The following is a 27,608-nucleotide window of genomic DNA, read 5'->3' on the forward strand; positions in this document are numbered from 1 at the left end:
TGGTCTGGCCTACACGTGACTCCAGACGCACTGCAATGTGGTTGACTCTTAAATGCCCTCTGAAATGGCCTAGCAAGCCACTTAGTCATAGCAAACCGCTACAAAGTCACAAAAAATGAATGAAACTGGGCGGACCACCCGGCATCAACCTAGGCGCGGCAAGTGGCTATCTCAGCTCTGTCAACCCTGCAAAGTCCTCCTTACTAACATCTGGGGCCTAGTGCCAAAATTGGGAGAGCTGTCTCACAGATTAATCAAGCAACAGCCTGACATAGTCATCCTCACGGAATCATACCTTACAGGTAGCATCCCAGACACCACCGTCACCATCTTTGGGTATGCCCTATCCCACGGTTGGGAGGGAGTTGCCCTGAGTCCTCAACATCGACTCCAGACCCTAGAAAGTCTCATCAGGTCAAACATGGACAAGGAAACCTCCTGCTGATTATCACCATCTTCTCACGGGCAATTATGGATGGGCAACAAATGCTGGCACTTGTCAGTGCAGCGCATAGCCTACAAAGGAATAAATAAAACTTCCCCACATTGAATTCCATCTTCCAGTTTTGCCCACTCAGTTAATGTTCATTTGCAGCTATCTGCACCCATTCACTCCATAATGCTAACATAGTGGTGTTAGAAAACTTAGATACATGGCCCCCTTTTTTTTCATCTAGGTCATCATTAAATAATCTGAAAAGCTGAAGAGAGTACGGGTTTCCTTGGGTTATCACTAGTATCAATATTTGTTATTTATTGCCCACATGTTTAACTTTAAGTCTTCTGTGGAAAATAACAACTTCTGTAGCAAAATTCTGCTACAACTTTTGTCACACTGAAGTTGTACTGTGTCTAGTTTGGCTATAAACTCACAACATTTGCACGATTGGCCTCTTTCTGCTGTTGTTACTGCAGCTCCTACACAGGGCTGAGAGCTCAGCAATGCATTGCTTAAACTGTTAATATTGCAGCGATTACAACACTAACAGGCCATTTGGCCCAAGCAGTGCATGTTGGTGTTTACCCTCATGGAAATGAAACCGACTCACAACTCACCTATAGATGTGTAGAGTAAGGCAGTGAGCCTGCCAACGCACAGATGAGGAGTTTGATTCTAATAGGAAACATCGTAAAAACTGAATCAAAGTTTCTTTGTCAGCAAATTTATTCAACTGATTGACCAAAGCTGTGCAGAGCTGATCTTCCTGACTGCTTGCATTCTCTGTCAAAAACAAAGAAGAAAATGGCAAATTTATTAACTGCATGATAAAAGCATAGCGCATACGAGTGTAAGAATATTATCCCGATGTTCACAAATCACATTGTAGAAACTTGAGCTTTGCTTTGAGGTCACTGGCAAGGGCACATGAATTGCCCATCCCTAGTTGGGCTGAGGCAATGCACCTCCTTGCTTGCGGTGGCAGTGATTCCATTATGGTTTAATGCAAGGAATTCCAGGGTTTTGACCAAAAGGACATGAAGGAATAGCAACACTGCTGGGGTTATTGCTGTAGTCTAATTTTTGTAGTTGGGTGTCTTGCCAGGATACTTTAGAAAATGCAAAACCCCCAAGTAGATTCAGCATGGGTTAGATACAGAGTAAAGCTCTGTTCCATCAAGCGCTCCAAGATCAACTGCAGCATTAAGAGGATGATTACGTGTCTCCTTCAACAAAGTGTCTCAGCTCAAGTCTTAGAAAGAATCCTTATTGTTTTCCAGTGGAATGCTTCTATTTCCCCTATTAGTCAACCTGCTCTCTTACAGCGTGGCTGTCAATTTTGCCAAATCTTGGCAACCATTGCTGTGTGACCATTTCATTATTACAAAACAGGCCAAGTGCACCAGACTTCAGAATTTCATTAAGCATTGTCAGGAGAAAGCAGTTCAGTCCCCCTTCATTATGAATTTGGCTGTGACCCCAGATTCAGAAACTAAAAGGACAGGATACTGACCCTCTGCACATTCACATTTTTATTTGCCAGGCTGTAGTTAGGAAAAATGTAAATATTAGCTGTTTAGTATCACACTCTACGAACAGCTGAAATCAGTGACATTAAGGGAAAATCTAGAATTCATGTATTGCATAATCCATAGGCATAAGCGAAGGATACAGCTCCTGTTTAAGTTTTAAGTCTGAGGACTTTCTCTCTATAACTGCTCATTTGCTAAATATCCATCTTTACTTGTTTTAACAACAATTTTATGCAAAATTTTTATTCCATTATAAAATTATTTGCATGTGTAAATGTATATAAAATTCTCCAGATAATGGTTTATACTGTAGCAATGTTCTTATAGCATACCATCCTTGTCCTTCTCTCTCTCCTCTTTCTTGCTCTTTTTGCTAGAGGATTTGGACTGAGATCCTGTTTGTCCTGAGCTGGAGGAGGCTGCAGTTGTTCCGGTGCCCCCTGTGCTACTGGACGATGTTGTAGAGAGCACTTTACTGCCACAGAGTGCGCACGAAAGCAACTGGAGGAGAACTGGCGAGACTCCTTCATCCACAAGAAAACTAACCTGAAGCAGGAAATATAAAACAGCTAGAGGGGAGGAGAGGAAGAAGCAAAGAGAGGAACATAGATAAAAAGTTCAATTTATTTGATTTACTTAAAGCATAAACTCAAATCTTAATACCAGCAAAGTTCAAAAATCCTTCTGCTGAAACGGTGGAAATATTTTGTGGCTGTTTTCTAAAAAGCAGCTAATATGCACTCAGTTCAAGAAATGCTGTATTTATTTAAGATCCACGAATTTTTAAATTGTGGGTGTTTGAATGGGATTCTGTACATAAGCCTTTGTAGAAGCAGAGTCGATACATTGTTTTAGAAGAAAATTAGTTGCTTGAAATAATATTGAAGCTTATGGGGGAGTTAAGATTAGACAAGCTGGTTTGCATGGCAAATAGATTGGCACAGACTTGGTATACTATATACTGCACTTATAACTGTAATCATAGCTGGGTTGCAGCAATCCATAGCCTTAGCATTAGGTTGAAGGAGTTTGTCAGAACTGCAAAGTTCAGTTTTGTTTGCTTGTAAAATCTGGGGTACATGCTGCAACCTTTTTTTAAAATGTTAGTCAATCTTGAAACTGTAGCAAAACATGGAGGAGGGTATCTACAACTGAGGTTCCAGGAAACATTGCAACCTAGAAAAGTTAACTGTTATACTAACAATCATCCTTGAGGCAGAATTTCTGCCAGTTCACTGTCCGCTGGCTTGCAATCTCTGCACAGGCCTTTAGGTGCTCCATCTGAAAGAGGCAAAAGGATTAAACTAACTTTTAATCACTGTGAACGGAACAGTGTGATAAAAATGCACTGTTTGTTAACAGGTAAATTGAAAATTATCAGCTTTGAAAAATATAAAATTGACTAAAAAAATGAAGGTGCAATGTGTAACTTAAAACTGAATGGCATTTAGCACTGTTTTGGACACTAAGACAACCTGAAATATGCCCCATTTATATGCCTCTTAATCCAATGCTGCGAATGTAATACAAACATTTTAACACAGTTTCAGATAATGAAGAATCATTTTAAGGATTTTGTGGACTGACATGGGGCAGAGATTTCAGAACCCTATTCATCTGCAATAAGTATCAACTTACCAAGCTAATGAGCGTGTCGTACTGCAGAGCAGATCCTGAGGAAGCTGTGACTACACCACCACGTAAATGGATTCCCTGCTCCTCCAGCAGTTTTTTAATTCCTCGAACATGTGAATCAAGTGTGTGCAGATCCCGCAGCTGACGGTACTTCTCCTTTGATCCGCAAATGAACAGTAGGAGTTTACGAACTTGACGACGAACGAAAGGAGTCTGCTGGATCATTAGATACTGAAACAAGAGCAAGTTTTCACTGTTATAGGAACTCAGCAATTGCATAAACATACACCATTACCACATACTACCAGCCAATGTTGCTGTGGATTTCTGAATCAGACACTCACTTCAGACAGGAAGTAGAACCAAGAATGGTCAAAGATCGGTGGTGGAACCCGAGAGTTTGCATCAGCAATCTTCTTTATTTGGTATGGTAACCTCAGCACCATTTCAGTCAAGAGCTGTGAGTACGCCTCGAACACATCTGCAGCATGGCCCTACAAACCAGCAAGGATTTTTTTTTTTAAAATCCTAAAAACTTGTGCCATAAAAGCAAACATGAGAAAAATTACCAACCTATGTTAGCTGCATCAACAAAACCCAGGCAAAAAAGTGTATTTTTCTCTCTCCATATTCACATATTAAACTGTACCTTCCATCTCCAATGCATAAACACATATATACTCCTGTTCTCCAAACGTGCTCTAAATCCATAACTAATAGCTATTCCCCATCTTTGAATCATAATGTCAGCCTTTTTATTGATACTCAACAGCAGGGGCCTTTGGTTTAATTATAAAGCCTTACCTTCACATACTGTCGCAGGAAGAACGGGCTCATGTCTGGAGGTGAAGAAGAAGTGTGTGGCTTCAGGAGCTGACTTGTTACCGCAGCTTCTTCTTCACCCTGTTGTGTTTTCCAGTAATCCAGTAGTGACTTAAGAACATGGAGGCAATAGTCAATGGCTCCTGAACTTAACAATGCAGTGGCTGTGGCATTGGAGATTAATGAGGAAGCCTGCAAGGAACATAATAATTATTTTTGCAATCGCCAGTAAAATACATGCTCCTTTTGTCATGCCAGTGCAGGCATTAAATATTAAATATTTTCCAAAAACTGTTCCTTTTAAAATGGTGAGCTGTAAGATGGCTGCTGAGGTGTCATCTGATTTTTGCAACTTCAACAGCCCAGCAAACTTTGAAAAGTTCCAAATTCGATTATCATGGGCAGGGGTTTCCATTGAATGGTCATGCCTGAATATAACAGTTCTGTGGAATTTCACACTTGCTATTGTCAAGGCTTACTCCAAAACACAGGGACAATAAACTCCCAGACTCTGACTCCAAGCAAGGTGCTAAAGACAACTATCTAGCTTATAATGTATAGCAATGATTTTTGATCATGTGACTGAAACTCCTCCTTCACAAGAAAGATCACCATTTGTATTCCACAGTGTATCAATGGCCATTCATCATGTGATCGAAACTGCCCTCTGATTTGAAATCCTTTTATCCAAAAACAGAGAGAGAGAGACACCAGGCTGTCTGCAGAGCACCAACAACAACATAACAGCTGCAAAGAAAGACTGTATCATCTAGCCTTTTCAAGACCTGTAAGGCCTTTAAAAGCCTCCTCCAACCTGTTTTGAACAGCTCCTATTGCACCTGTAAAAAAACTTGGAGCTCTGGTATGAATCTGTCTACATGATCTTGCTGAAGAGTCTTTACTTTGAAGGAACCCTGCAATTAAACCAGGTTTGACCACAGCCATCTGAACTTACCTAACATTAATTTGAGTGCGGGAAAAACTCCTTCTTTCACTGGACTCTCAAAGACATGCGAACTGTTAACCATTCTGTTTGATTTTAATATCTGTTGATTTTTTTTTGGGCATGTGCTGTGTGATTGATGTAGCGATAGAGCTTTCCAAGGCGAGTGCATGAATAAATAATATTCCTTGTTTAAATCCATGAAAGTCTGCTGCTGTTGACTTTTAAGTTGACCCCACACCAGGGTTTGGGAACACACATCAGCTTTATCAAAATTACTTTACGCTGATTACGGACAAAAAGGAAAGGGAATTAGGGGTTTCAATCTCTCTCTCTCACCCCTGTCCTTAACACTTTCGTTTAAGAACATATGGTGCATGAGGTTTTAAAAATTCCCCTTAGTAAAGCAGCTAAAAATTATTTCAGTAACAGAAATAATGCAACAGTTTGCACACATTAATTTATAAGATGCAAAGCAGCGACTTACCTCAGAGGCAGATTTTGAGCTTGATTTCGTTCGGGACATAAAAACGCTGAGAAGTCTCATGATCACCAGGTGCACTTCATTCAGTGGGCTGCGATCATTCTTCTTAGAAACATCCTGAGCAACACAATTATAAGCAATCAATTCAGGAAGAGGGGTTCTGGACATCTTAATTTATTTTGTTCTTGAGATATGGGTGATTTACATGTAAACCTGACAGGTTTACATTTATTGTCCACCACAAGTGGCATTTACTTAGCAATAACCTGATCACTAACGCTCAGTTTGGGTTCCACCAGGGCCACTCAGCTCCTGACCTCATTACAGCTTTGTTTTAAATATGGACAAAAGAGCTGAACTCCACAGGTGAGGTGAGAGTGACTGACCCTGACATCAAGGCAGCATTTGACCAGTGTGGCATCAAAGCACCCGAGCAAAACTGGAGTCAATGGGAATCGGGGAAAAATCTCTGCTGGCTGGAGTCATAAGCAGCACAAAGGAAGATGGTTGAGGTTGTTGGAGGTCAATCATCTCAGTTCCGGAACATTACCCTGAGGAACTCCTGCAGTGGTATCCTAGGCCCAACCATCTTCAGCTGTTTCATCGGTAACCTTCCTTCCATCATAAGGTCAGAAGTGGGGATGCTCACTGATGATTGCACAATGTTCAGCACCATTTACGACTCCCCAAATACTGAAGCAGTCCATGTTGAAATGCAGCAAGAGCTGGACAATATCTAGGCTTGGGTTGACAAGTGGCAAGTGACAATTGCACCACACAATCGCCAGGCAATGACCATCTCCAACACAAAAGGATCTAACCATCTCTCCTTGACATTCAATGACATGACCATCGCTGAATCCCCCACTATCAACATTCTAAGTTTACCGTTGACCAGAAAGTGAACAGGGCAAGCCACATCAATACTGTGACTACAAGAGCAGGTCACGGGCTAGGAATCCTGCAGGGAGTAACTCACCTCCTGACTCCCCAAAGCCTATCCGCCATCTACAAGGCACAAGTCAGGAGTGTGATAAAATACCTACCTGGATGAATGCGGCTCCAACAACACTGAAGAAGCTTGACACCATCCAGGACAAAGCAGCCCACTTGATTGGCACCCCATCCACAAACATTCACTCCCTCTACCACCAACATACAGTGGCAACAATGTGAACCATCTACAAGATGCACTGCAGCAACTCACCAAGCCTCCTTAGGCAGCACCTTCCAAACTCATGACCACCACCATGTAGAAGGGCAAGGGCAGCAGATAGGTGGAACACCACCACCTGGAAGTTCCCCTCCCTAACAGCACTGTGGATGTACCAACACCACATGGATTGCAGCAGTTCAAGGCAGCTCACCACCACCTCCTCAAGGGCAAGTAGGGATGGGCAATAATTGCTGGCCTAGCCAGCGATACTCACAGGCCATGAATGAATAAATAAAAATTGCCCTGAGGCAGTGGTGATGGATCTTCTCTTAAATTACTGCATTCCAGGTTGCAACACTGAGATAGTCCAGAATCGTAACCACTACAGGCTACTGTATGTAGAAAGGTGCCATCTGGACACCCCACTCTCCTTGCCTGCTCCTAACCGCTGCAAGCCCTTGGGTTGCTGTTTGTGAGGTACTTGTGTGTAACAGCATTCAGTATAACACAGACCACAGCAGCATTTTAACTCAGAACATTTGATGGATGCAGTTTGCAATTATGCAGATTTCTATGGGTTAGTGCATTCAGCATTACTAACACACAACAAACATTTGTAACATTAGGTTTAATTAATACCAATGAATTTTCAGGTCTGCATAATCATTAGGATACATGCCTGCACTAACTCTGAACTGCAATCTGGATGTGGGTGGAGGAAGGGAGAAAATTATTACTGAAGGTCTAATGCCCAAATTACTTTGTAAAGTCTCCCTGTGATCATCAAAATAATATTGGAGTTGTTCATCAAGAGAAGAAAATTAATTTTTAAAATGGTGAAAAATGCCTGATGATGAGAGGCCAGTACCTTCTTGTCCATGCACAGTTCTGCAATTAGTTGGGAAAGCAGGTTGTCCAAGGCTCCTTTATCTTTCTCATCTTCTCCATCCAGGTCAGCAGTCAGCATTAGGATTACCTGTTGGATGAAAGGAAATGTACATAGAAAACATCAGTAACACAAAACTTATGCACAAATTAAAGACATTTCCAAATCAATCAACAGTACCAAAAGCTGGTCCCCAATTTTTTTGTTAGCCATATTTCCTCCATGATCACTATCTGTTAATTTCCTTCCATGATAGTAATTTGCTTTGTCCCTGTAGAGTGTAAGCTAAGTTTTGATTCTTTTGAAAGGAGCTGAAATGTCCAAGTGTGCTGGGAATTCCATCAAAACAAAAACTCTATGGAGGATCAGGTCCTGACCAACTCCATCAGAGCAGAATGAAAACAACAAGGATATATGCTCAAAATACAGCAATTTTAGTGAATCCACATCTTTTGTTTGGCTTTGTGACCAAAGGCAAACATAAAATGGAGCAAGCCCTAAACATGAACCACTTGGCATTTTCCCATTCTTGATCCTCAGTGCCACTGCAATTTCTCCAAATGACAACACAACACATTCGTCATTTGTTATCTCCAATGAGGCTAATATGTCAATTTCTACTTAACATAAAACTAAATTTTGTATCACCCTAGAAGTGTAAAATAAGTCAGAAAAAGCCCATTGGGACAAACTATTCTCACCTGCATGTAGGGGATGGCTCGAACTCCACCAACATGACGGAGCTGTGGCAGATGCTGTAAAAGTCTCTCAAGGAGCATCAGACGTACCATGTGGAGCCTGTGTGAGGAGTAAAAGGAATACTCAAATGCCAGCCCTTAACAACTTTTCACTAAACTGCTGGTTACAGTCAGAGGAAACCTAACCGATCATAAATCGCATCACTCCACTATAATTTGAATTGGAAAAATAACTTAATAACTTGGAGATTTACATCTTTTCTCACCTGTTGCTTGTATGTAGGTCTCCTTCTGTTTCACCTTCTCCTTCTGACCCTTCACCTTCTTGTTGTCCAGTGGTGGTACTAATGGCTCCTGTGCTGGAGCTGACACTGCCCGGTCCTGTAGGATGTCCCTCAACTGTTGTATCTCCATATGCACTGCTCCGCCCAGACACTAAATATAGATTTTTTTAAAAATGGTTAAACTGTGTCTAGCTATATTATACATTTACATATATGTATTTAAACACACTACAGGGTTATTATGGATACCATGCACATGCATTAACAACTGCAGTGTCATATATTTTGTGTCAATAACTTCTTCCTAGGAACAATGAGGTAATCACAATGGTGTTTAATTTACTTCTCAGGCTCTATTCTTGTTCAGGTTGTTTGTAGTACACTGCTCTCTACACATTAGGGTCATCCCTGAAATAATACGACACCAGGAGCTGCAGTAAAGCGGCTGAGGCCAAACTGGCTGCAGAGGGTGTAAAGCATTGGCTGCGCAGTGGAGATTTGTTGTGAAAGAATGTATCCCAATCCTCAAAGTATTCTTATACATAAATCAATTAGAAGGAACTTAATGCTTGGGCTGTAAAAATGAAAGAGAATGTGTGCTGCCACACAGGAATCAGTTACAAAAATCCAAAATTTTAAACTTGGCCTTAAGGTATTGATTTTATATTCCATCTGCTTTATTTTTAAACTTTAAACACCTTAATGCACGTTTAGGCCAATCACTTACCACTGTGTTCTCCCGCAACAGAGTCAACAGCACTGCCCCCGCTCTCTGACCCCACACTGCCACCGTGCTCCGCAGGTGATGTTCGCAGGGTTGATCCATCTGTTGCTGCTGTGCTCCCTTCATCATCAGAGGCTGGAGCTAAAAGCATAGCAACGGCTGTTACAGGTAAAAACACCATATTTACAAACCGTGAGCACAAGCACAGACGTTTGAGACAAACATAGCCTGAGACCATGGGCTTGGCACGGCCTTCAGCAGCTTTTCAATATCGCAACAATTAATAAGCAGGACATTATAGGTACAGAAAGGTTCTAGCAGCTGATCAAACCACACAAAAGTTTCTCACACAAACATGAGACCTACAGACAGAACAAAAGATTCACTGTTCAACACCTGGGCCAATTTTTAACTAATGCTTGAAAAGGAAAACAAACTTGGGGAGAGAGTGTCTTGCTTGGTGACTAATGGACTTGTTTGACTTTTCTGGTAAACTGACTCTTTCAATTGTCACATAGGTTGGTCATTTAACACATAAGTACTTCACTTCCATTCAGCTTCTTATATTAGAAGTCATTTACACAGTGAATATCAGTAGTGATTTAAACTCAGTTTGCAAAAACATTAAGTCCTCATTGAAACACAGGTTAGCTTTCAAAAGCTGATTCATTTAGTTTATTGTGGATTATAATTATATAATTAACAGCAGTGATTATACTGCAAATGGAAATAGGCTCAATGTTGTGGAGTAGCAGAGGGATTTGGGGGTGGGGTGGGGGGAAGGGTACAGGTCATTAAAGACAGCATGCTAGGTAGAATAAAGCCTTAAGCGAAGCTAATGAATTCCAGGTTTTATCACAAGAGGTGCAGTTCAAAAGTCAAGTAGTAACACTGAGCCCAGACAAAAACTTAATATGATCTCATAAAAATGAGGGGCCACAATTATAATATTAAATGTCAGAGATTTAGAACAGACAGCAGGGTAAGCTTCTTCAAGCAGAGTGTTGAGAGGCTGTGAAATTCATTCCAGGGTTGTGGCTGAGGCAGAAACTGTATTAACATTCAGGATGAGATTGGAGAGTTAGGCAAAGGAGATGACGGGAAATGGGAACAAGTGGGTAAATGCAATTAGAGATACTTGCTCATGCAGAGGGTAAGCAACAACATGGGCTGGTTGGGCCAAATGGCATGCTCCCATGTTGAATCTTTTATGTAGGGTCATGTAATATTGCTCAGGCACTTCCATTCTGAAGGAAATAACTGACTTTGTAACTTGCAAATCACTTCTTGCAGGAACTATTCAAAGTGTTTATTGTAAATGCTTGGTTCCCATTTTACTCAATGTTTATTTATTTAACATGTCTTACATGAAGCAGCTGCCTAAGATGTAAAGTCAGAACTGAATTGACCAATCCGAAACGTAACTCTTCCAAAGGTGACTCTTTTTCACTTTCCATACCTGTCTCCAACTGTAGGTTATTCACTGCCACATTCTCAGCTTCTTGCCAAGAAGGTGGGGGAATCATCTAAGCTATAGAGTTATCCACAACCTATCAACATCCTTGATTCATGAAATTTGATTCAACTGAGGCAAATCTAATGGCAACAATTCTCTTCACCTACAGGGCTGAAAATTGACAGAACTCCATCTTTTACACATACAGAGAGTGCAGTCTAGACTCAAGGGCAAATTGACAGAAGCAGATAAAGTGAAGACTCCAGGGTTTACCTTAAAATTTCTTATTGGGAGTTGATGCTGAACTACCTGAACTGACATCAAATGTCTCTAAGACAATTAACACAATATCTTTAATTGTAGTGAACTGCATTATTACTTCATCTTAGTTGATCGGCAATACAATTTGCAACCATGACCCCACTACACCACAGAGTCAGATTAAAACCGCACCTTGAATCATCATCACAACAATTGATGTCATGAAGACCCCATCAGGAGCTTACACAAACATTTTTTTCTATAGGTCTGTACCAGATTTAGCCATTATAGTTACCTGAGGCTGTGGTATCAGACAGTGTGCCTGCATCCAATGATGAGGAACTGGGTGCTTGTCCAGATAGTCCCAGGCTCTGTAGGCCCAGGGCACTGCTGCTACTACCTGTTAAAGGCAAAAATCATCAAGGAACTTATCCACACTGCAGATCCAAGGAAGAGCATACTCTCATACACAGAATACAATAAGGACCAAAAAATCTAATTCAGAAAAGCTGCATTCAATCAGCATGACATCATGACAAGATGCTGAGTCTGTGTTTACTTAAACAGAACCACATTCCCTGGTTTACAGTACCCAGAATATTCATTTCAAAAATCAATAAAATATCCAATTACAAAAATAGCTGTAACAGCATCTTTAAAATCCAGACTGACTGCACCAAGTCAGTGGAGTGTCTGATTTCATAGGCTTCAAATTCACAAGGTCTAAAAGTTACTTATCAGTCTGGCCAAAGCAGAGATTAAACAAAGTCAGTCAAAGTAACAACCCAACATGACATACGCTGAATCTAAGCTGCCTGGCTCTGACAAAGGGTCACCACCTGAAACATTAACCTATCTGCTGTCTTTAAGACCATAAGATATAGGAGGAGAAATTAGGCCAATCGGCCCATCGAGTCTGCTCCGCCATTCAATCATGGATGATAAGTTTCTCAACCCCATTCTCCCGCCTTCTGAACATAACCTTTGATTCCCTTACCAATCAAGAACCTATCTATCTCGGTCTTAAATACACTCAATGACCTCCACAGCCTTCTGTGGCAATGAATTCCATAGATTCACCACTCTCTGGCTAAAGAAGTTTCTCCTCATCTCTGTTCCAAAAGGTCTTCCCTTTACTCTGAGGCTGTGCCCTCGGGTCCTAGTCTCTCCTACTAATGGAAACATCTTCCCCACGTCCACTCTATCCAGGCCTTTCAGTATTCTGTAAGTTTCAATCATATCCCCCCTCATCCTTCTAAACTCCAACTATAGACCCAGAGTCCTCAAACATTCCTCATATGTTAAGCCTTTCATTCCTGGGATCATTATTGTGAACCTCCTCTGGACCCTCTCCAGGGCCAGCACATCCTAAGATACGGGGCCCAAAATTGCTTACAATATTCTAAATGTGGGATGACCAGAGCCTTATAAAGTCTCAGCAGCACATCTCTGCTTTTATATTCTACTCCTCTCGAAATAAATGCCAACATTGCATTTGCCTTCCTAACTACTGACTCAACCTGCAAGTTAACCTTAAGAGAATCCTGGACTAGGAATCCCAAGTCCCTTTGCAATCCAGATTTCTGAATTCTCACCCCATTTAGAAAATAGTCTATGCCTCTATTCTTCCTACCAAAGTGCATGACCTCACACTTCCCCACGTTGTACTCATCTGCCACTTCTTTGCCCATTCTCCTAACCTGTCCAAATCTTTCTGCAGCCTCCCCACCTTCTCAACATTACCTGTCCCTCCACCTATCTTTGAATCATCTGCAAACTTAGCCAGGATTCCCTCAGTTCCTTCATCTAGATCATTAATATATAAAGTGAAAAGTTGTGGTCCCAACACTGACCCCTGCGGAACTCCACTAATCACCGACCGCAGTCCTGAGAAGGACCCCCTTATCCCCACTCTCTGCCTCCTGCCAGACAGCCAATCTTCTATCCATGCTAATACCTTGCCTCTAACACCATGGGCTCTTATCTTACTGAGCAGCCTCCTGTGCGGCACCTTGTCAAAGGCCTTCTGGAAGTCCAAGTAGATAACATTCATTGGCTCTCCTTTGTCTAACCTACTCGTTACCTCCTCAAAGAATTCTAACAGATTTGTCAGGCATGACCTCCCCTTGATGAAAGCATGCTGGATGAAAGATTTTACCATGCACTTCCAAGTATTCTGAAATCTCATCCTTAATAATGGACTCTAAAATCTTACCAGCGACCGAGGTCAGGCTAATCGGCCTGTAATTTCCCGTCTTTTGCCTCACTCCCTTCTTAAACAGGGGGGTTACATTAACGATTTTCCAGTACTCTGGGACCCTCCTTGACTCCACTGATTCCTGAAAGATCACCACTAACGCCTCCGCTATCTCTTCAGCTATCTCCTTCAGAACTCTGGGGTGTAATCCATCTGGTCCAGGTGATTTATCCACCTTCAGACTTTTCAGTTTTCCTAGCACCTTCTCCTTGGTAATGGCCACCAAACTCGCCTCTGCCCCGCGACGCTCTTGAACTTTGGGGATGTCGCTCGTGTCTTCCACCGTGAAGACTGACGCAAAGTACCTATTCAGTTCCTCCGCCATTTCTTTGTTCCCCACTACTTCTCCCGCGTCATTTTCCAGCGGCCCAACGTCCACTTTTGCCTCTCTCTTACCTTTTATGTATCTAAAAAACCTCTTGCAATCTTCTTTTATATTACTGGCTAGTTTACCCTCATATTTAATCTACTCCCTCCTTATTTCTTTTTTCTCAGACTTGCTGCTTGGTTACAGTTTGATTCCAGGTTCTAAAGAAGGTGGATGAGCCAAAGGTTCTCATTTTGATTTTTGTTTTGACTTCTAACATTAGTAAAAAAAAATTGACAGAAATAAAGTTTATTAAACTTTCTTCATTCTGTTCAGTTCTTTGCAAGTCTGCCAAAACAACTGAGCAGATCCTGAGTCTCCCATCTGCTCCCCAATTCATAATGCCCAGCCTCTGGATAAATCAGAGGAATTGTGCTGTACCTTGTTGATCTTGCTGCAGGCTAAGAGCAATCGCCAGTTCCACCATTGTCTCATCATCTGCATCTGGAGGGATGTCCAGCATTGGTGGGAAGCCCTCTGCTCCCGCCAGCAGTGCCTCCAGGGGGGAAGGGTTTCCATTCGTGACATTTTCAGCCGACTCCAAAACCATTGATTCTGACTGGGAAAGAAGGGAAAATGAAACAATCTTTATCATAAACAGATTGTAAAAGCAGGAGATTTATATGATGCAAGCTTTATTAAAACTGCAGGTGAAAAATAATCAATAAATTTTACAGTCTGGCAACTTGGCCTATTACGTCCAGTTTCACTACTTTGCAACTGGAGTAACATGTTATAATGACAATATTACCTGTGTGATGTGTAAAGTGATTTCAGCTTTTCCATTCTGCCCCCTATGCCCAATCAATTCTTCTTACAACTTTACTTTTATTGTCACATTCTGGAAACAACCCACAACAACTTGTATTTACATAGCATCTTTAACGTAGTAAAACGTTACTCAGCTGCCTAGGCCCCAAAGCTCTGAAATTCTCTCCCTTACTCCTTCTTTAAGACGTGCCTTAAAATGTACCTCTTTGATCAAATTTTTGGTCACCTGTTCTAATGTCCTCCTTACGTACTTGGAGTCAAACTTTGTTTAAAATTCCTGGGGATGTTTTAATACATTAAAGGTGTAAGTTGTTGCTGCATTGATAGCTGAAATCTTATACCTAGTGAATCATAGGCATAAGCTATGCATGAAGTGCCACTGTGCCTTGTCAAACCAGATCCGCTTTTATGTTAGTTATATTCTTTCACAAAGTTTCAGATTTACTGCAAATTTCAGCCATACCCAGAGCTGCAAAGAGAAAGACTGGAGCAATGAAAAGTCTCTATATATTAACTATAATTACTTCTATTCTTTTGTTCTCATTCTTCCATTGGTGAACAAAATACCATTGATCTTTAGAAGATGCTTACCACCATCTCAAAGTCTCCATGATCCACTTCACTTTGTTCTTGACTCTCTTGACGAATATTTTCATTGCCTGCCATTCCCGATGGTTGCATTTTATCCTCAGCATCATCATCATCGTCGTCATCTTTATCACCTGAAGAACAAATGGAGACAGATCTTTAGACTAAATGGACTCCAGTCCAGGGTGACATTTACACTTCATTGTAAAGTCACATGTTCAGGAAACCTCACAGCTAAATGTGAGCAGTGCCCTTGTGCAGTATACATACACCAAGGTGCGCTGGTGTCCTGGGACAGCTTTTACACATACTGGTGTCCTGGTGCAGCGTATCTACATCGACGCATTAAAATTCCTACTCAGCACTTGCAGTGATCAATTCAAAGTTTTATATAACAATGAACCAAACTGAAATAATTTTCAATGCCTTTATTCAGGCAAGGAAGGTGAGAGATGAAAAATACATATTTAATTATCACAAAGGATCTAATTTTTGGTCCTTTAAACAATATAACAGGGAAGCATCTACACTTGCTCCTTAATTCACCATTTTAATACCTGTAAAAGGGAAACAGCACATCCATTATTTTTTGTGAACATCAACAGTCTTGGTAACCAACATTTCAAGATAAATTACTACATTGCATCACTGCATTATTGCTGGGCATTATTCAGATCTCTCGTTCCTTACCCATTGGGGTGTTGCTGCGAGGAGGGGATGGCAGCGTGACATGCCTGCGCTTGCTCCGTGGTCGCAGTACACGAATCAGTGCCTGTTTACAGGCAAAACTCACTGATTGGTCCTGAGGGAAAAATAATTCAAATCAATTGAGATATAGAACACTGGCAAGAGCCACCAGGTAAAGAGACAGATAATGTCCCATCACACCAACACAAAAATCATTTCACAACTGTGTAATACTGCCGAATATACTCACACTGATTTTCATTCTTTAACAATACTAAAAAGGCTGCTCTCATTGGTCACAAAATATTGCTGTAACATTGACTGACCACAATCAAAGAAACAACCATTATTTCCCATTAAATAGGGGACTTACAGGGCACAGAAGCATCTGCATATAAACCTTTGCAGCAGCATTGATGTAGTCTAGCTCACAGGTACAATATCCATGAATAATGTCAATTAGTGCATTCACTGTTGCCTCAATGTGAGTCAGGCCTGTAGAGAAGAATGAAGACCCAGTAAAAATGTTGCTGAAGGATATTTCAATCAACCAAACACCGCAGTACTTGACAAGTATCAGTACAGGTGAAGCAGTATCATACAGATATTGGTGTTTACGGACAAGATCAAATGAAAAACAAAGCTTTACAGCGTTCTTGTGAAGTGCCCTGGAATACTTTGTTGTTATTGGTATTTGAAAAGTTACTTTTCTATGTTGCTAACACTCAGCCCTCAGTTTATAAACAGGCTGATCACAATATTTATTTTCTTGTGAAAGTATTTGACATCTTCAAAGATGTCACTACATATTACAACTCATGGACAATCATACTTGGTATTCCAATCAGTTAGACCTTGTGGAACATTCATGTTTCTTTCGCAAAAGCACCAAAGGTAACTAAAAGGCATTCGATACAGTAACGCACAACAGGCTTGAGAGAAAAGTTTTAGCTTATGGAATAAAAGGGACAGGAGCAACATGGAACAGAGAGTAATGGTCAATGAATATTTTTCAGGCTGGAGGAAGGTTTATAGCGGAATTCCCCAGGGGTCAGTATTGGGACCCTTGCTTTTCCTGCTGTATATTAATGAACTAGGTCTTGATGTGCAGGGGACAAATTCAAAGTTTGAGGATGATACAAAACTTGGAAGCATTGTAAACAGTGATGATGACAGTGTAGAACTTCAAAAGAACATAGACAAGTTAGTGGAGTGAGCAGATAGGTGGCAGATGAAGTTTAATGTGGAGAAATGAGAGGTTTTGCATTTTGGTAGGAAGAACATGGAGAGACAATATACATTAAGGGGTACAGTTCTTAAGGGAGTGCAGGGGGGAGGGACCTGGGTGTATATGTACATAGATCATTGAAGGTGGCAGGACAGGTGGAGAGAGCAGTTAATAAAGCATACAGCATCCTGGGCTTTATTTAAAGGGACATAGAGTTCAAGAGCAAGGAGGTTATGCTGAGCTAATATAAGACACTAGTTAGACACCAGCTGAACTAGTGTGTTCAGTTCTGGGCACCACACTATAGGAAGGATGTGAACACATTGGGGAGAGTGCAGAGAGATGTAAAAAAATGGTTCTAGGGATGAGAAGCTTCAGTTATTAAGACAGATTGGAGAGGTTGGGACTGTTCTCCATAGAGAGGAGAAGGCTAAGAGGAGATTTAATAGAGGTATTCAAGATCATGAGGGGGCTAGGTAGAGTTGACAGGAAGAAACTGTTTCTGCTAAAAGGATCGAGAACGAGAGGGCACAGATTTAAGATGATTTGCAAAAGAAGCAAATGTGATGTGAGAAAATACTTTTTCATACGGTGAGTGGTTTGAGTCTGGAAATGCACTGCCTAGAAGTGTGGTGAAGGCAGGTTCAATTGAGGCATTCAAGAGGGCACTGGATGGTTATTTGATTAGAAACAATGTACAAGGATATGGGGAAAAGGCAGTAGGATGGCACCAAGTCATTATGCTCAACTGGGGAGCCGGTGCAGACACAATGGGCCGAATGATTCCTTCTGCACCGTAACAATTCTGTGAACTATATTCAGTTAGAATTCTGGCTCCAGTTTTAAAACTTATGCATGACTGGTGGCTAATATCCTACTTCATTACATTTTGTCCAAAGCATACTGTGTGTTACTTTTCTGGTGCATTAAATAAACAGGTTGAAAATATGCAGTTGTTTGTCTTACCAGGCAGGCAGGCAGGAGCCAGGAATGCATTCTTAGGTTTGGAAGCATGCAGCCTCCAGAAATGAGTGACTAGCTGCATAATAAAACTGCAGCCTTCGACTTCAGCAGTCCTGTGGACTTGATCTCTTTCATCTGTTCCTTCTAGAAAAAGGATAAAGTCAGTAATTGGCTTCAGATAGAATAAGAAACGTTTAAAATCTGGCATTCCATCGCATCTGCTCATTCTAATTTTGTTATTCCTTCAAAAGGATGTGGACATCGCTGACAAGGCCAGCATTTATTGATCATCCCTAATTGCCCTTGAGAAAGAGGTGGTGAGCTGCATTCTTGAACCGCTAGTGTCATTGTGGTGAATGTACTCCCACAGTGCTGTTAGGAAGGCAGTTTACGTTCTTATTATACTTCTTAGTAGCTTTTTGCTACAACAGAATGGCTTGTTAAGTCATTTCAGAGGGGGAGTTAAGTTTCATTCTCTTGCTGTGGGTTTGGAGCTACATATAAGTCAGCTTGGGTAAGACAACAAGTTTCCTTCCCTGAATGACATTAGTGAACCAGTTGGGTTTTTATAATCCAGTGGTTTCATGGTTACCATTACTGATAATAGCATTTTATTCTAAGATTCTTTTTAAAAACAGTTCAAATTATAGAATACCGTGGTGGAATGTGAACTCATGTCTCTAGATTATTAGTCTGGGCCTCTGTAATTACTAGTCCAATAACATAGCTATTACACCACTATACCCAGTAAATTAATTGCCCAGTAATTCAAATGGAATTAAATTCAGCCATTGGTTGAAAATGGTCACATGGAATCTTGTCATTTGTCTTGATCTGCACCAGTATTAACCACAAGTATTCAGGTTAACTGTGCAGCACTCCAACAAGATGCAATGTTTTAACAGGTCTTGACTGCATGATGCTGATTGTTTAAGTACAGTGGGTTGGACTCCACATGCAGAGTAACCTTTGGTTAGGACAAAAGACACTTCTCTGTGACAAATGACTTGGCAAATTTGTTTTTGTTTAATCTACACAAAACCAAGCAGATTATTCACCTACCCAGTACCAGCTATTACATCATTGTAAAGATTAAAAACTCATTACCAACAGTCAAGCACTACACAATCCTGCCACTGTGGACTCAGAATGGTTAACAGATGCTGCTGGATGAGTGGCAAACATTCATTCTGAACATAATTTTACTGGAAGCGAGGTGACAATTTGAGCTGAAGAATGCTAAATGTAGCCTATTCAAGTGTCTGAATCTTCCATTAAATATACTGCCGATCAATTGGTTAAATGGCTGGGGTCTGGTTGAGAATAACACCAATAACACATGTTAGATTCCCATTCCAGCTGAGGTAGATTTGTGATCTGTCTCCTTTACCTTTCACTTTCAGGGACAGGACTTGGCAAACCACCACTGACAAAAAAAAACTGCCGAGAAAATGGCTCATGATGGAAGCATCAGCAAACAATGAGCCAAGGACCTGCCTTTGGGCAGAGCATGCATGAATGAAGCATCACAGTCCTCCAGTAATTGGTCAACAATGGAACAAGGGAGACATATGAAACCAGCTTGCGTTTGGTGAGATGGGCTAATGCTAGCTGCAAGCCAATGTCAGTCCAGGATTATGTACATTATACATTGCACTATAATATCCCCTTGTCTTCACCTTCTACACATTGAGCCTTGACACTCATTAGATTATTTTCTACCATTTCCACTAACTATAACACAGTCCCACATAAAACACATATTTATTCTCCTTTCCAGAAGGGTTATTCCTTCAAGGATACACATAATCATTCTTCCAACCCAATGCCCGGCTGCCAATCCCATTGCAATAGTAGGAGACAGAACACCTATTTGTTTACCTGTTCCTACAGCAACATTCAAAGCTCCAAACATTCCCTCTCTAACAAGCAGAAATGTATGTACTTCTTCCAATTTCATGAGAACTTCACCCAAAAGCTAGTGAACAGTATGAAAAAGGAATCAAAAAATATGGTGGAATGTTGGATCTTTATTTCAGGGGACCGGAGGTGGCAACATTTCAATTATCCAAAGCCCTGAACAGGCTCCTGCATTTTGCTTTGGACTGCAAACCTCAGCAAAGATTTACTGGCCTTGGAGGGGGTACAGATTTACCAGAACGGTACCAGTGTTTAATGGGTTAAATTAAGAAAAAAGGTTGCAAAATCTTGGGTTTGTATTCCCTTAAGTAGACAGTTGAGCAGGCATCTAATTGAGGTAATTAAAATGATAAAGGGGTTTGAAGGGTAGATACAGAGAAACGATTCCCCTGATGTGGGAGTAAACAACAAAGGAACATAACTTTAAAACTACAGCTAGGACATTCAGAAGTGGAATCAGTATTTTCTTCTCCCCTCCACATATACAAAAGATAGTAGAAATCTAGAACTCACAACCCCTCTGCCTCTGGATGCAGGGTCTGTTAAAATTTTCAAGACTAAGTTAGACAGATTTTTATTTTGTCAGGCTATCAAAAGATATGGATCAAAGGCGGGTAAATGGAATTAAGTATCGATCAGCTATGATCTAACAGAATGGTGGAACAGACTCATGGGGCTGAATGGTCTGCTCCTGTTTTATACAACATAGTTCTAGTGGGGATCTGTAACTGGGGTGTTGGCCATCTTCCTCAGTTGCTAATGGGCTTGCTGTGTTCAACTACTTGTCAGTTTCTTTTTTCAGGATTTCCTGCATTTTCAGTTTTTATTTTATTCTTCCCAAGTTTGTGTGTGCATGCATGTGTGGGCATAAGCGTCCATGTTGGTTTGTATACATGCATGTGCTCAGTTCACAAATCTTTCCCTCACCTAGCCACCTACGTGTCCCTTTGACCCCTCAGCATCTTTTCACTGAAACACTGGAATGTTGTCTGCATATGATCCATCAGTTTTTGTGTCTCTCCTGCATTTCAGAAACAGTTTAGCTGGACATTTAACCCCTCTCTGTGGCAGGTGTTAGTATTCCTGATTTTTGATATCTGTTTTTCTCTTCCCTCTTCCATAATACCATCTTATTTAATTCACTTCTCTTCCAGTTTCCAATCCAGATGCAGTGCCTATACTCAGAACATGAACTCATCCATTCTCTTTAATGGTACAGTGGGCCTGTGGATATTTCCATTATTTTCTGAATTTGCTCACCTCACCCACATGCACAGGCTCACCTTTATCAGTTTGTGGTGCTTTCACCTCTGTGAAGTGCACAAGGTTATTAGGTCTCATCATCGCAATGGAACGTGCTGTGATTATTAGCCGCTGGAATACTTCTGGATCAAGGTCACGACCATCCTTGTTCCAAGTATTCAGAATCTGCACAGCATTATTCAGCAGAGCTTGATCCTAATCAGACAAAGAAAAGAGAAGTATTTGAATACATCTCGCTGAAGAAAGTATAATTATGTTACTCAACAACATTACAAGCCAGCTGAATGCCTGCCCTACTTTCACACGCCCCTTTTCTGGTATTATACAGAGCACTTGCAGAACAAAGTATTCGTTGTTGCAGCATCTTCTCTTGAATAAGGTGACACGTATTCTCTTGCTGAGTTGAAGAATGCAGTAGGCAAGCCAAAACAGATTTTGGCATGACAGCATAGCTGATTCAATCATCAATTTGAAAGTAGGTCAGCTTCCAATTGGCCCAGTGCTGCCTGGTACTGCTCTGAGCACTCTGTATACATACATCTGCATTAAACATTGCAGCCCATCCAATGTCTGGCTTGTGCTCTTCAAAGCCAGTGGAGCTGGAGCAGCAAAGCTTTCCACTTCTCAGCCCCATAATAAATACATGGCCCTGCAGATGCCACCAGTGTTAACAGGCTGGTTGCACATAAGTGTATGAAAAGCAATTCACCAGGCACACGTCACCTTATGATTGTGATAACTGCCACGGCTATTATGCAGACTCGCCAGCAGCCCCTTGGTTTGTTGTTGAACGGTGGATGGAGTTGGCATCGACAGCAATGTAGTGGCCAATTCCAATGCTGTCTGTTTATTCTTTTCCTGTGAGAAAACAGATAGTCTGTAAATATGTAACAGGTAAATTTATATGAATTTAGATTTTACATCTATTCTTCTGATCTAGTAACCAGTTCTCCAGATATCCTCAAATGAAACAAGTGGAAAATGAGAAATCAAAAGGGATTTCTAGCAAACAAAGAGCCCTTGCCCACCAACTTATTAAGCAAGGAAATAGCAAAAACTCTATTCCCCCCCTCCCCAACCGCCCACCGTATCACAAAGGCAAATAAGTTTACCTTTTCAGTTGAAGATCCAACAGCAAAACAGCTTTCCAGCACTTCCATTGAGCTCACCACTAGCCTAAAAGGGAAAGGGAAACATGACTTTCAATGACTGAGCTCATTATTGAGAGAGGGAGGAGAGTTGCTTACTAATAAACTGCACATAAAAGGGCTTTGTACAATATAAACAAAAGCAGTATCTTTAGTTGCTGTTGTTATTCTTTGGTTACTCTCACAGAAAATGGAAGGAAGATTGTCTCCAATATTGGAACAAGCTAAAATATTTAAAACTTATATCCAGACTTAATATTTTCCTCCAAGGCTCAAATGGTCCATTTACTTCTGATAATTTACAGCCTGTGCACCATTTCTTAACACTGTATTTAAAAAAGCCAGTTCAGTTTTATAATTTGGTTGAGAGTTCAAACTCACTTTAGGGAAAATAAAGACAACCTTGCCAGTGAAGCCCACATACCACGAATGTTTTGTTTTCAATAAAGGATCATAAATATATACTAAGAACATTAATATCACAAATTAATACTGTTCAAATAGCGTGTTTAGAAAAGTTAAATGAAAGCGATTACTAGCACAACATTACACAATTTAAACTGAGAGGGATAATTAAAAGCTTTAGACAATGACTTCCAACGCAAAATCAAAATTACAACAGCAACAAAGGAGAAGGGCAAACAGATGAATGGAAACAATTCTAAAGGATTACAGGCAGACTTTATAAACCTGATATCCAGCAGACAATATTGGGGTACGAATGAACAAAGTCAAAAGCAAAAATAATTACAAGCCCATGCCTGAAAGATCAGCTCCAACCTTTGTTGCCATATCACTCAATTCCTTCTAAGTCCCTAAACCAATTTATACTACTGCTTCAAATAGTACTCAAATCCTCTACCATATTAAACATTTTCCATACCAACTCTGCACCAAATTACTCAGTTCCGTTTACAATCTTGAAAATTTCAACAAGATGGACTGGATATTAGCTTTATTATTCATCTCCATGATCTCTGAAAGAGCAACAGGAGCATTTCAACAATCAGGTAACCCAAGTAGTTCAGATAGAGTCTAACTAATGCCATATACATAAACATACCTCAACAACATCCCTCTACTCCTGCAACCCTGAACCTCATTTGACATTTTCACTGTAACAAAGGACTATGCTGAATGTTTAATAGATTTAATCACTATAATTGCATCAGCATAGTGCCCCACTCTTCCATTTCGACATATTCCCCCTTTTGGATACTTGCTCTCTTACTTTATTCTTATCAACATTGAAATTCATCTCATATTACTAACTTACTTAACTATAATGTCAAAATCCTACTGAATCTGGTAGTGTTCTCTCTCATTACATGTTCTTCCTTTTATTCTGGCATTGTCTGCAAAATTATGAAGAAGATGTTAATCCTAAACTCTTGTTCAAGTTATTCGTGTGAAAAACAAGACTTTATCTGTGCTCCTCCAATGCTGGCCTCTTGTGCATATCCTATTTTATCTGCTTCACCATTGGTACCCATGCCCTCAGCTTCCAAGGCCCTAAGCTCTGGAATTCCCTCTCTAAACCTTTCCAGCTCTCTACATCTCTTTCCTCCTTTAAGGTGCTCCCTAAAACCGACCTCTTCGACCAAGCTTCTGGTCACCTGCCCAATATCGCCTTCTGAGGCTTTGTGTCAAATTTTGTTTAATCACATTCCTGTGAAGCACCCTGTGACATTTCACTATGTTAAAGGTGCTAGATAAATACAAGCTGCTGGCATTGTTTAAAGCTCAACTACTCAATTTACTCTAAAGGTACTTGTCAATATACCCTCCCAAAGAGATAAAAGTATCAAAACACTAACAGCTTTAAAAACCAAATGCATGCAACCTGGTGACAGTACCACAGAATTCCACCAGCCAATTGAATTCACACCCTCTGCATTGATGGGGCATTTGAGGTCAATCCATACAAGATGTCTGACATGACTGAAGACCATTTTATTGATTTAGACATGCATCCTGGGTTCAGTATTATTTTGAAGAGCTTTTCAGGTTCAAATAACAAAAATGTGCGTGGTTACTGCTGTTTTAAATAGTGAGATGCCATGAACACAAAGACACAAATGTAAGAGAGAACAGGATAAAGAGAAAGGAGGGATACTAACCGGTCTAAGGAGCTTAGGGATTCAGTCTCACAACTTTCAGGGAACAACAGAAAAGAAAACCACGTGAGAACTTTAAATAAAGTAAACACAATCGTATTACCACTTTAGAAAAAGAAACTGAAAGAGATGATGAGCAGCCAGGCATGCAGAATCTGCACACAGATGATGTGACGGAGTCATGCAATGCGACTGCTGTGAAATACTTGGCTATCAGCACAGAGCACAGGGTCCTCACAGGAGGATGGCATGCCTGGTTGAGACGGATTATTTGCAGTTCTCAGCTTTTATACCTAGATCAGTGCAGCGCTTGTAATTATGGAAACTGACTCATGAAGCACAAAAACATATTCACAATTTTCAAATTACACAAATTTGTGGTGAAACCCCTCTGGAGATTTCCATTTCAAGTGGAGAAGCATACTGGGGTTTTAAAACGCAGAGTCTGCTTTTCCCTTTGAGCATGTAGGATTGGTGTATAAGCTGTTTGTTTCCATTTGGAAAAACCCTGCTACATTCACAACCACTCTAGCAATACTGCATAGGCTCAAAACACTCAGGACACATACCCATTTGTTTAAGTCCTTGACATGTTGCTACTGACAACTTGAGCTGTCAGATTACACTCACTTCCCCTTTCCTTACTGTAGCCTCTATATTTAAAGATCTCACTGATTATTTGCACCTTGAGGGCAGATACAGGAATCAGGGTTTAGGGAAAACCAACTCTTTGTAATTTAGAACTTGCTCTTCTGTGACTTAAGTTTTACAATTCTTTTCGGATATTAAGTTGGTCAAAGTTTTCTTTAAACATCTACAGATGACACTGAAGCGTCATCAACACTTTGAGCAATGCCCCATATGCTTAGATGTCCCCAATCTTTCTTTGGTTCAACAAAGTGTATTTCTATGGTGTCTTAAACATAGAAACAAAACACTCAGTGCTTCACAAAGGCATAAACAGTCATTTTTCTTCTTTATTCTTTAATGAAATGTGGGCCAGCATTTGTTGCCCATTCCTAATCGCCCTTCAACTGTGACTTAATAGGTGATTTCAGAGGGAAATTAAGAGGATCTGGAGTCACATGTAGGCCAGACCAGGTAAGGATGGCAGATTTCCTTCCACAAAGGACATTAGCCGAAACAGATGGGTTTTTACAACAATCGACGATAGTCTCATAGTCACCATATCAAGACTAGCTTTCCATTCCAGATTTTATTAATTACATTTTAAATTCCACCAGCTGTAGTGTTGGAATTTGAACCCATTTCCCCAGAGCATTAGCCTGGGCCTCTGGACTATTAGTCTAGTTAAATTACCACTATGCCATCATCTACTCCAACTTGGCCTCTAACCCAAAGGATGAGAGAACAAGAGTTGAAAAAGAAAGATTTTAATGGAGGATCTTAACAGGGGAAGAGATGAAAGGTTTAGATATGGAATTCCATGGAATTAGGTCTAAATGCCTGAATGCACAACTGTCAAGGTTAGACAAAGTGAAGGTGGTGGGCCGATGCACAGGAGACCTGAGTCAAAGGAGTTTTTGGGGTTCGGGGGGGCAGGGGGAAGGTTTGCAGCAGATTATAGGTAAAAGATCTGCAGGGATTTAAACTTGTGGCTGAGAATTTTGAGGCACTGTTCCAGAAACCAGCATAGGTCAGGGGGCACAGAAGAGATAGGTAAGCAGGACTTGGTGCAGAGTACAATACAGGCAATAGAGTTTTAGATGAGATTAAGTTTACAGAGACGGGAGGGTAGGAGGCTGGGCGAGAGCACACTGGAATAGTTTAAAGAAATGGAAAAGGGATTTGGAGGAACAGGGGCTGAGCTAGGCACAAATGAAGGCATGTTGCAGAGGTGATCTTTTGACGAGGATCGAATATTCAGCTCAGGATCAAGGACGCCACGGTTGCAAACAGTCCAGTTCAACCAGAGATTTTGGGGGGGATGAAATTTTTTTATTCATTCACAGGATGTGGGCTTCATTGGTTGGGCCAGCATTTATTGCCCTTCCCTAGTTGCCCTTGAAAAGGTTGTGATGAGGTGCCTTCTTAAACTGCTGTAGTCCATGTGGTGCAGGTACACCCACAGTGCTGTTAGGAAGGGAGTTCCAGGATTTTGATCATCGACAGTGAAGGAACGGCGATATATTTCCAAGTCAGGGTGGTGAGTGGCTTGGAGGGGAGCTTTCAGATGGTGGTGTTCTAATCTTTCTGCTGCCCTTGTCCTTCTAGGTGATAGTGGTCGTGGGTTTGGAAGGTGCTGTCCAAGGAGCCGTGGTGAATTCCTGCAGTGCATCTTGTAGGTGGTACACACTGCTGCTACTATGTGTCAGTGGTGGAGGGAGCGTATGTTTGTGGATGAGGTGCCAATCAATTAGGCTGCTTTGTCCTGGATGGTGTCAAGCTTCTTGAATGTTGTACGAGCTGCACTCACCCAGGCAAGTGGAGAATATTCCACCACACTCCTGACTTGTGCCTTGTAGATGGCAGACAGGCTTTGGGAAGTCAGGAGATGAGTTATGCGTCACAGGATTCCTAGCCTCTGACCTGCTCTTGTCGCCACAGTATTTATATGGCTAGTCCAGTCCAGTTTCTGATCAAAGGTAACCCCCCCAGGATGTTGATAGTGGGGGATTCAGTGATGGTAATACCAGTGAATGTCAAAGGTGACAGCTAGATTCTCTCTTGTTAGAGATGATCATTGCCTGGCACTTGTGTGTTGCAAATGTTACTTGCCACTTGTCAGCCCAAGCCTGGATGTTGCCCAGGTCTTGCTGCATTTGGACATGGACTGCTTCAGTATCTGAGTTGTTGAGAATGATGCTGAACATTGTGCAATCATCAGCAAACATCCCTACTTCTGACCTTATGATGGAAGGAAGGTCATTGATGAAGCAGCTGAAGGTGGTTGGGCCAAGGACACTACCCTGCGAAACACCTATAGTGATGTCATGGAGCTGAGATGACTGACCTCCA

General features: G+C 41.1%; 1 protein-coding gene across 10 annotated transcripts in view; it reads right to left on the reverse strand.

Moving 5' to 3' along the window:
* ubr4 (ubiquitin protein ligase E3 component n-recognin 4) overlaps window positions 1–27,608 on the reverse strand; it is a 183,920-nt gene that overhangs the window by 64,177 nt on the left and 92,135 nt on the right. For 7 of the 10 annotated variants that reach the window (XR_005945414.1, XM_041207463.1, XM_041207469.1 and 4 more), the window contains 21 exons: window positions 24,633–24,665; window positions 22,477–22,540; window positions 22,088–22,222; window positions 21,385–21,559; window positions 18,185–18,325; window positions 16,364–16,485; window positions 15,994–16,105; window positions 15,307–15,437; window positions 14,326–14,503; window positions 11,616–11,720; window positions 9,607–9,744; window positions 8,862–9,030; window positions 8,599–8,695; window positions 7,880–7,987; window positions 5,859–5,972; window positions 4,411–4,620; window positions 3,951–4,100; window positions 3,610–3,837; window positions 3,174–3,252; window positions 2,304–2,540; window positions 1,057–1,222 (listed from right to left, as the gene is read on the reverse strand). Coding sequence is in view for 9 of the 10 variants with exons in the window: in XM_041207463.1 (XP_041063397.1) it covers window positions 1,057–1,222; window positions 2,304–2,540; window positions 3,174–3,252; window positions 3,610–3,837; window positions 3,951–4,100; window positions 4,411–4,620; window positions 5,859–5,972; window positions 7,880–7,987; window positions 8,599–8,695; window positions 8,862–9,030; window positions 9,607–9,744; window positions 11,616–11,720; window positions 14,326–14,503; window positions 15,307–15,437; window positions 15,994–16,105; window positions 16,364–16,485; window positions 18,185–18,325; window positions 21,385–21,559; window positions 22,088–22,222; window positions 22,477–22,540; window positions 24,633–24,665 (2,892 nt within the window). In the remaining variant the exon portion in view is untranslated. The remainder of the gene's footprint in view (window positions 1–1,056; window positions 1,223–2,303; window positions 2,541–3,173; window positions 3,253–3,609; window positions 3,838–3,950; window positions 4,101–4,410; window positions 4,621–5,858; window positions 5,973–7,879; window positions 7,988–8,598; window positions 8,696–8,861; window positions 9,031–9,606; window positions 9,745–11,615; window positions 11,721–14,325; window positions 14,504–15,306; window positions 15,438–15,993; window positions 16,106–16,363; window positions 16,486–18,184; window positions 18,326–21,384; window positions 21,560–22,087; window positions 22,223–22,476; window positions 22,541–24,632; window positions 24,666–27,608) is intronic. The other 3 variants (XM_041207467.1, XM_041207466.1, XM_041207464.1) reach the window with 2 other exon arrangements.

Source organism: Carcharodon carcharias, chromosome 15 (genome assembly GCF_017639515.1).
Source record: "Carcharodon carcharias isolate sCarCar2 chromosome 15, sCarCar2.pri, whole genome shotgun sequence".
Classification (NCBI taxonomy): Eukaryota; Metazoa; Chordata; class Chondrichthyes; order Lamniformes; family Lamnidae; genus Carcharodon; species Carcharodon carcharias.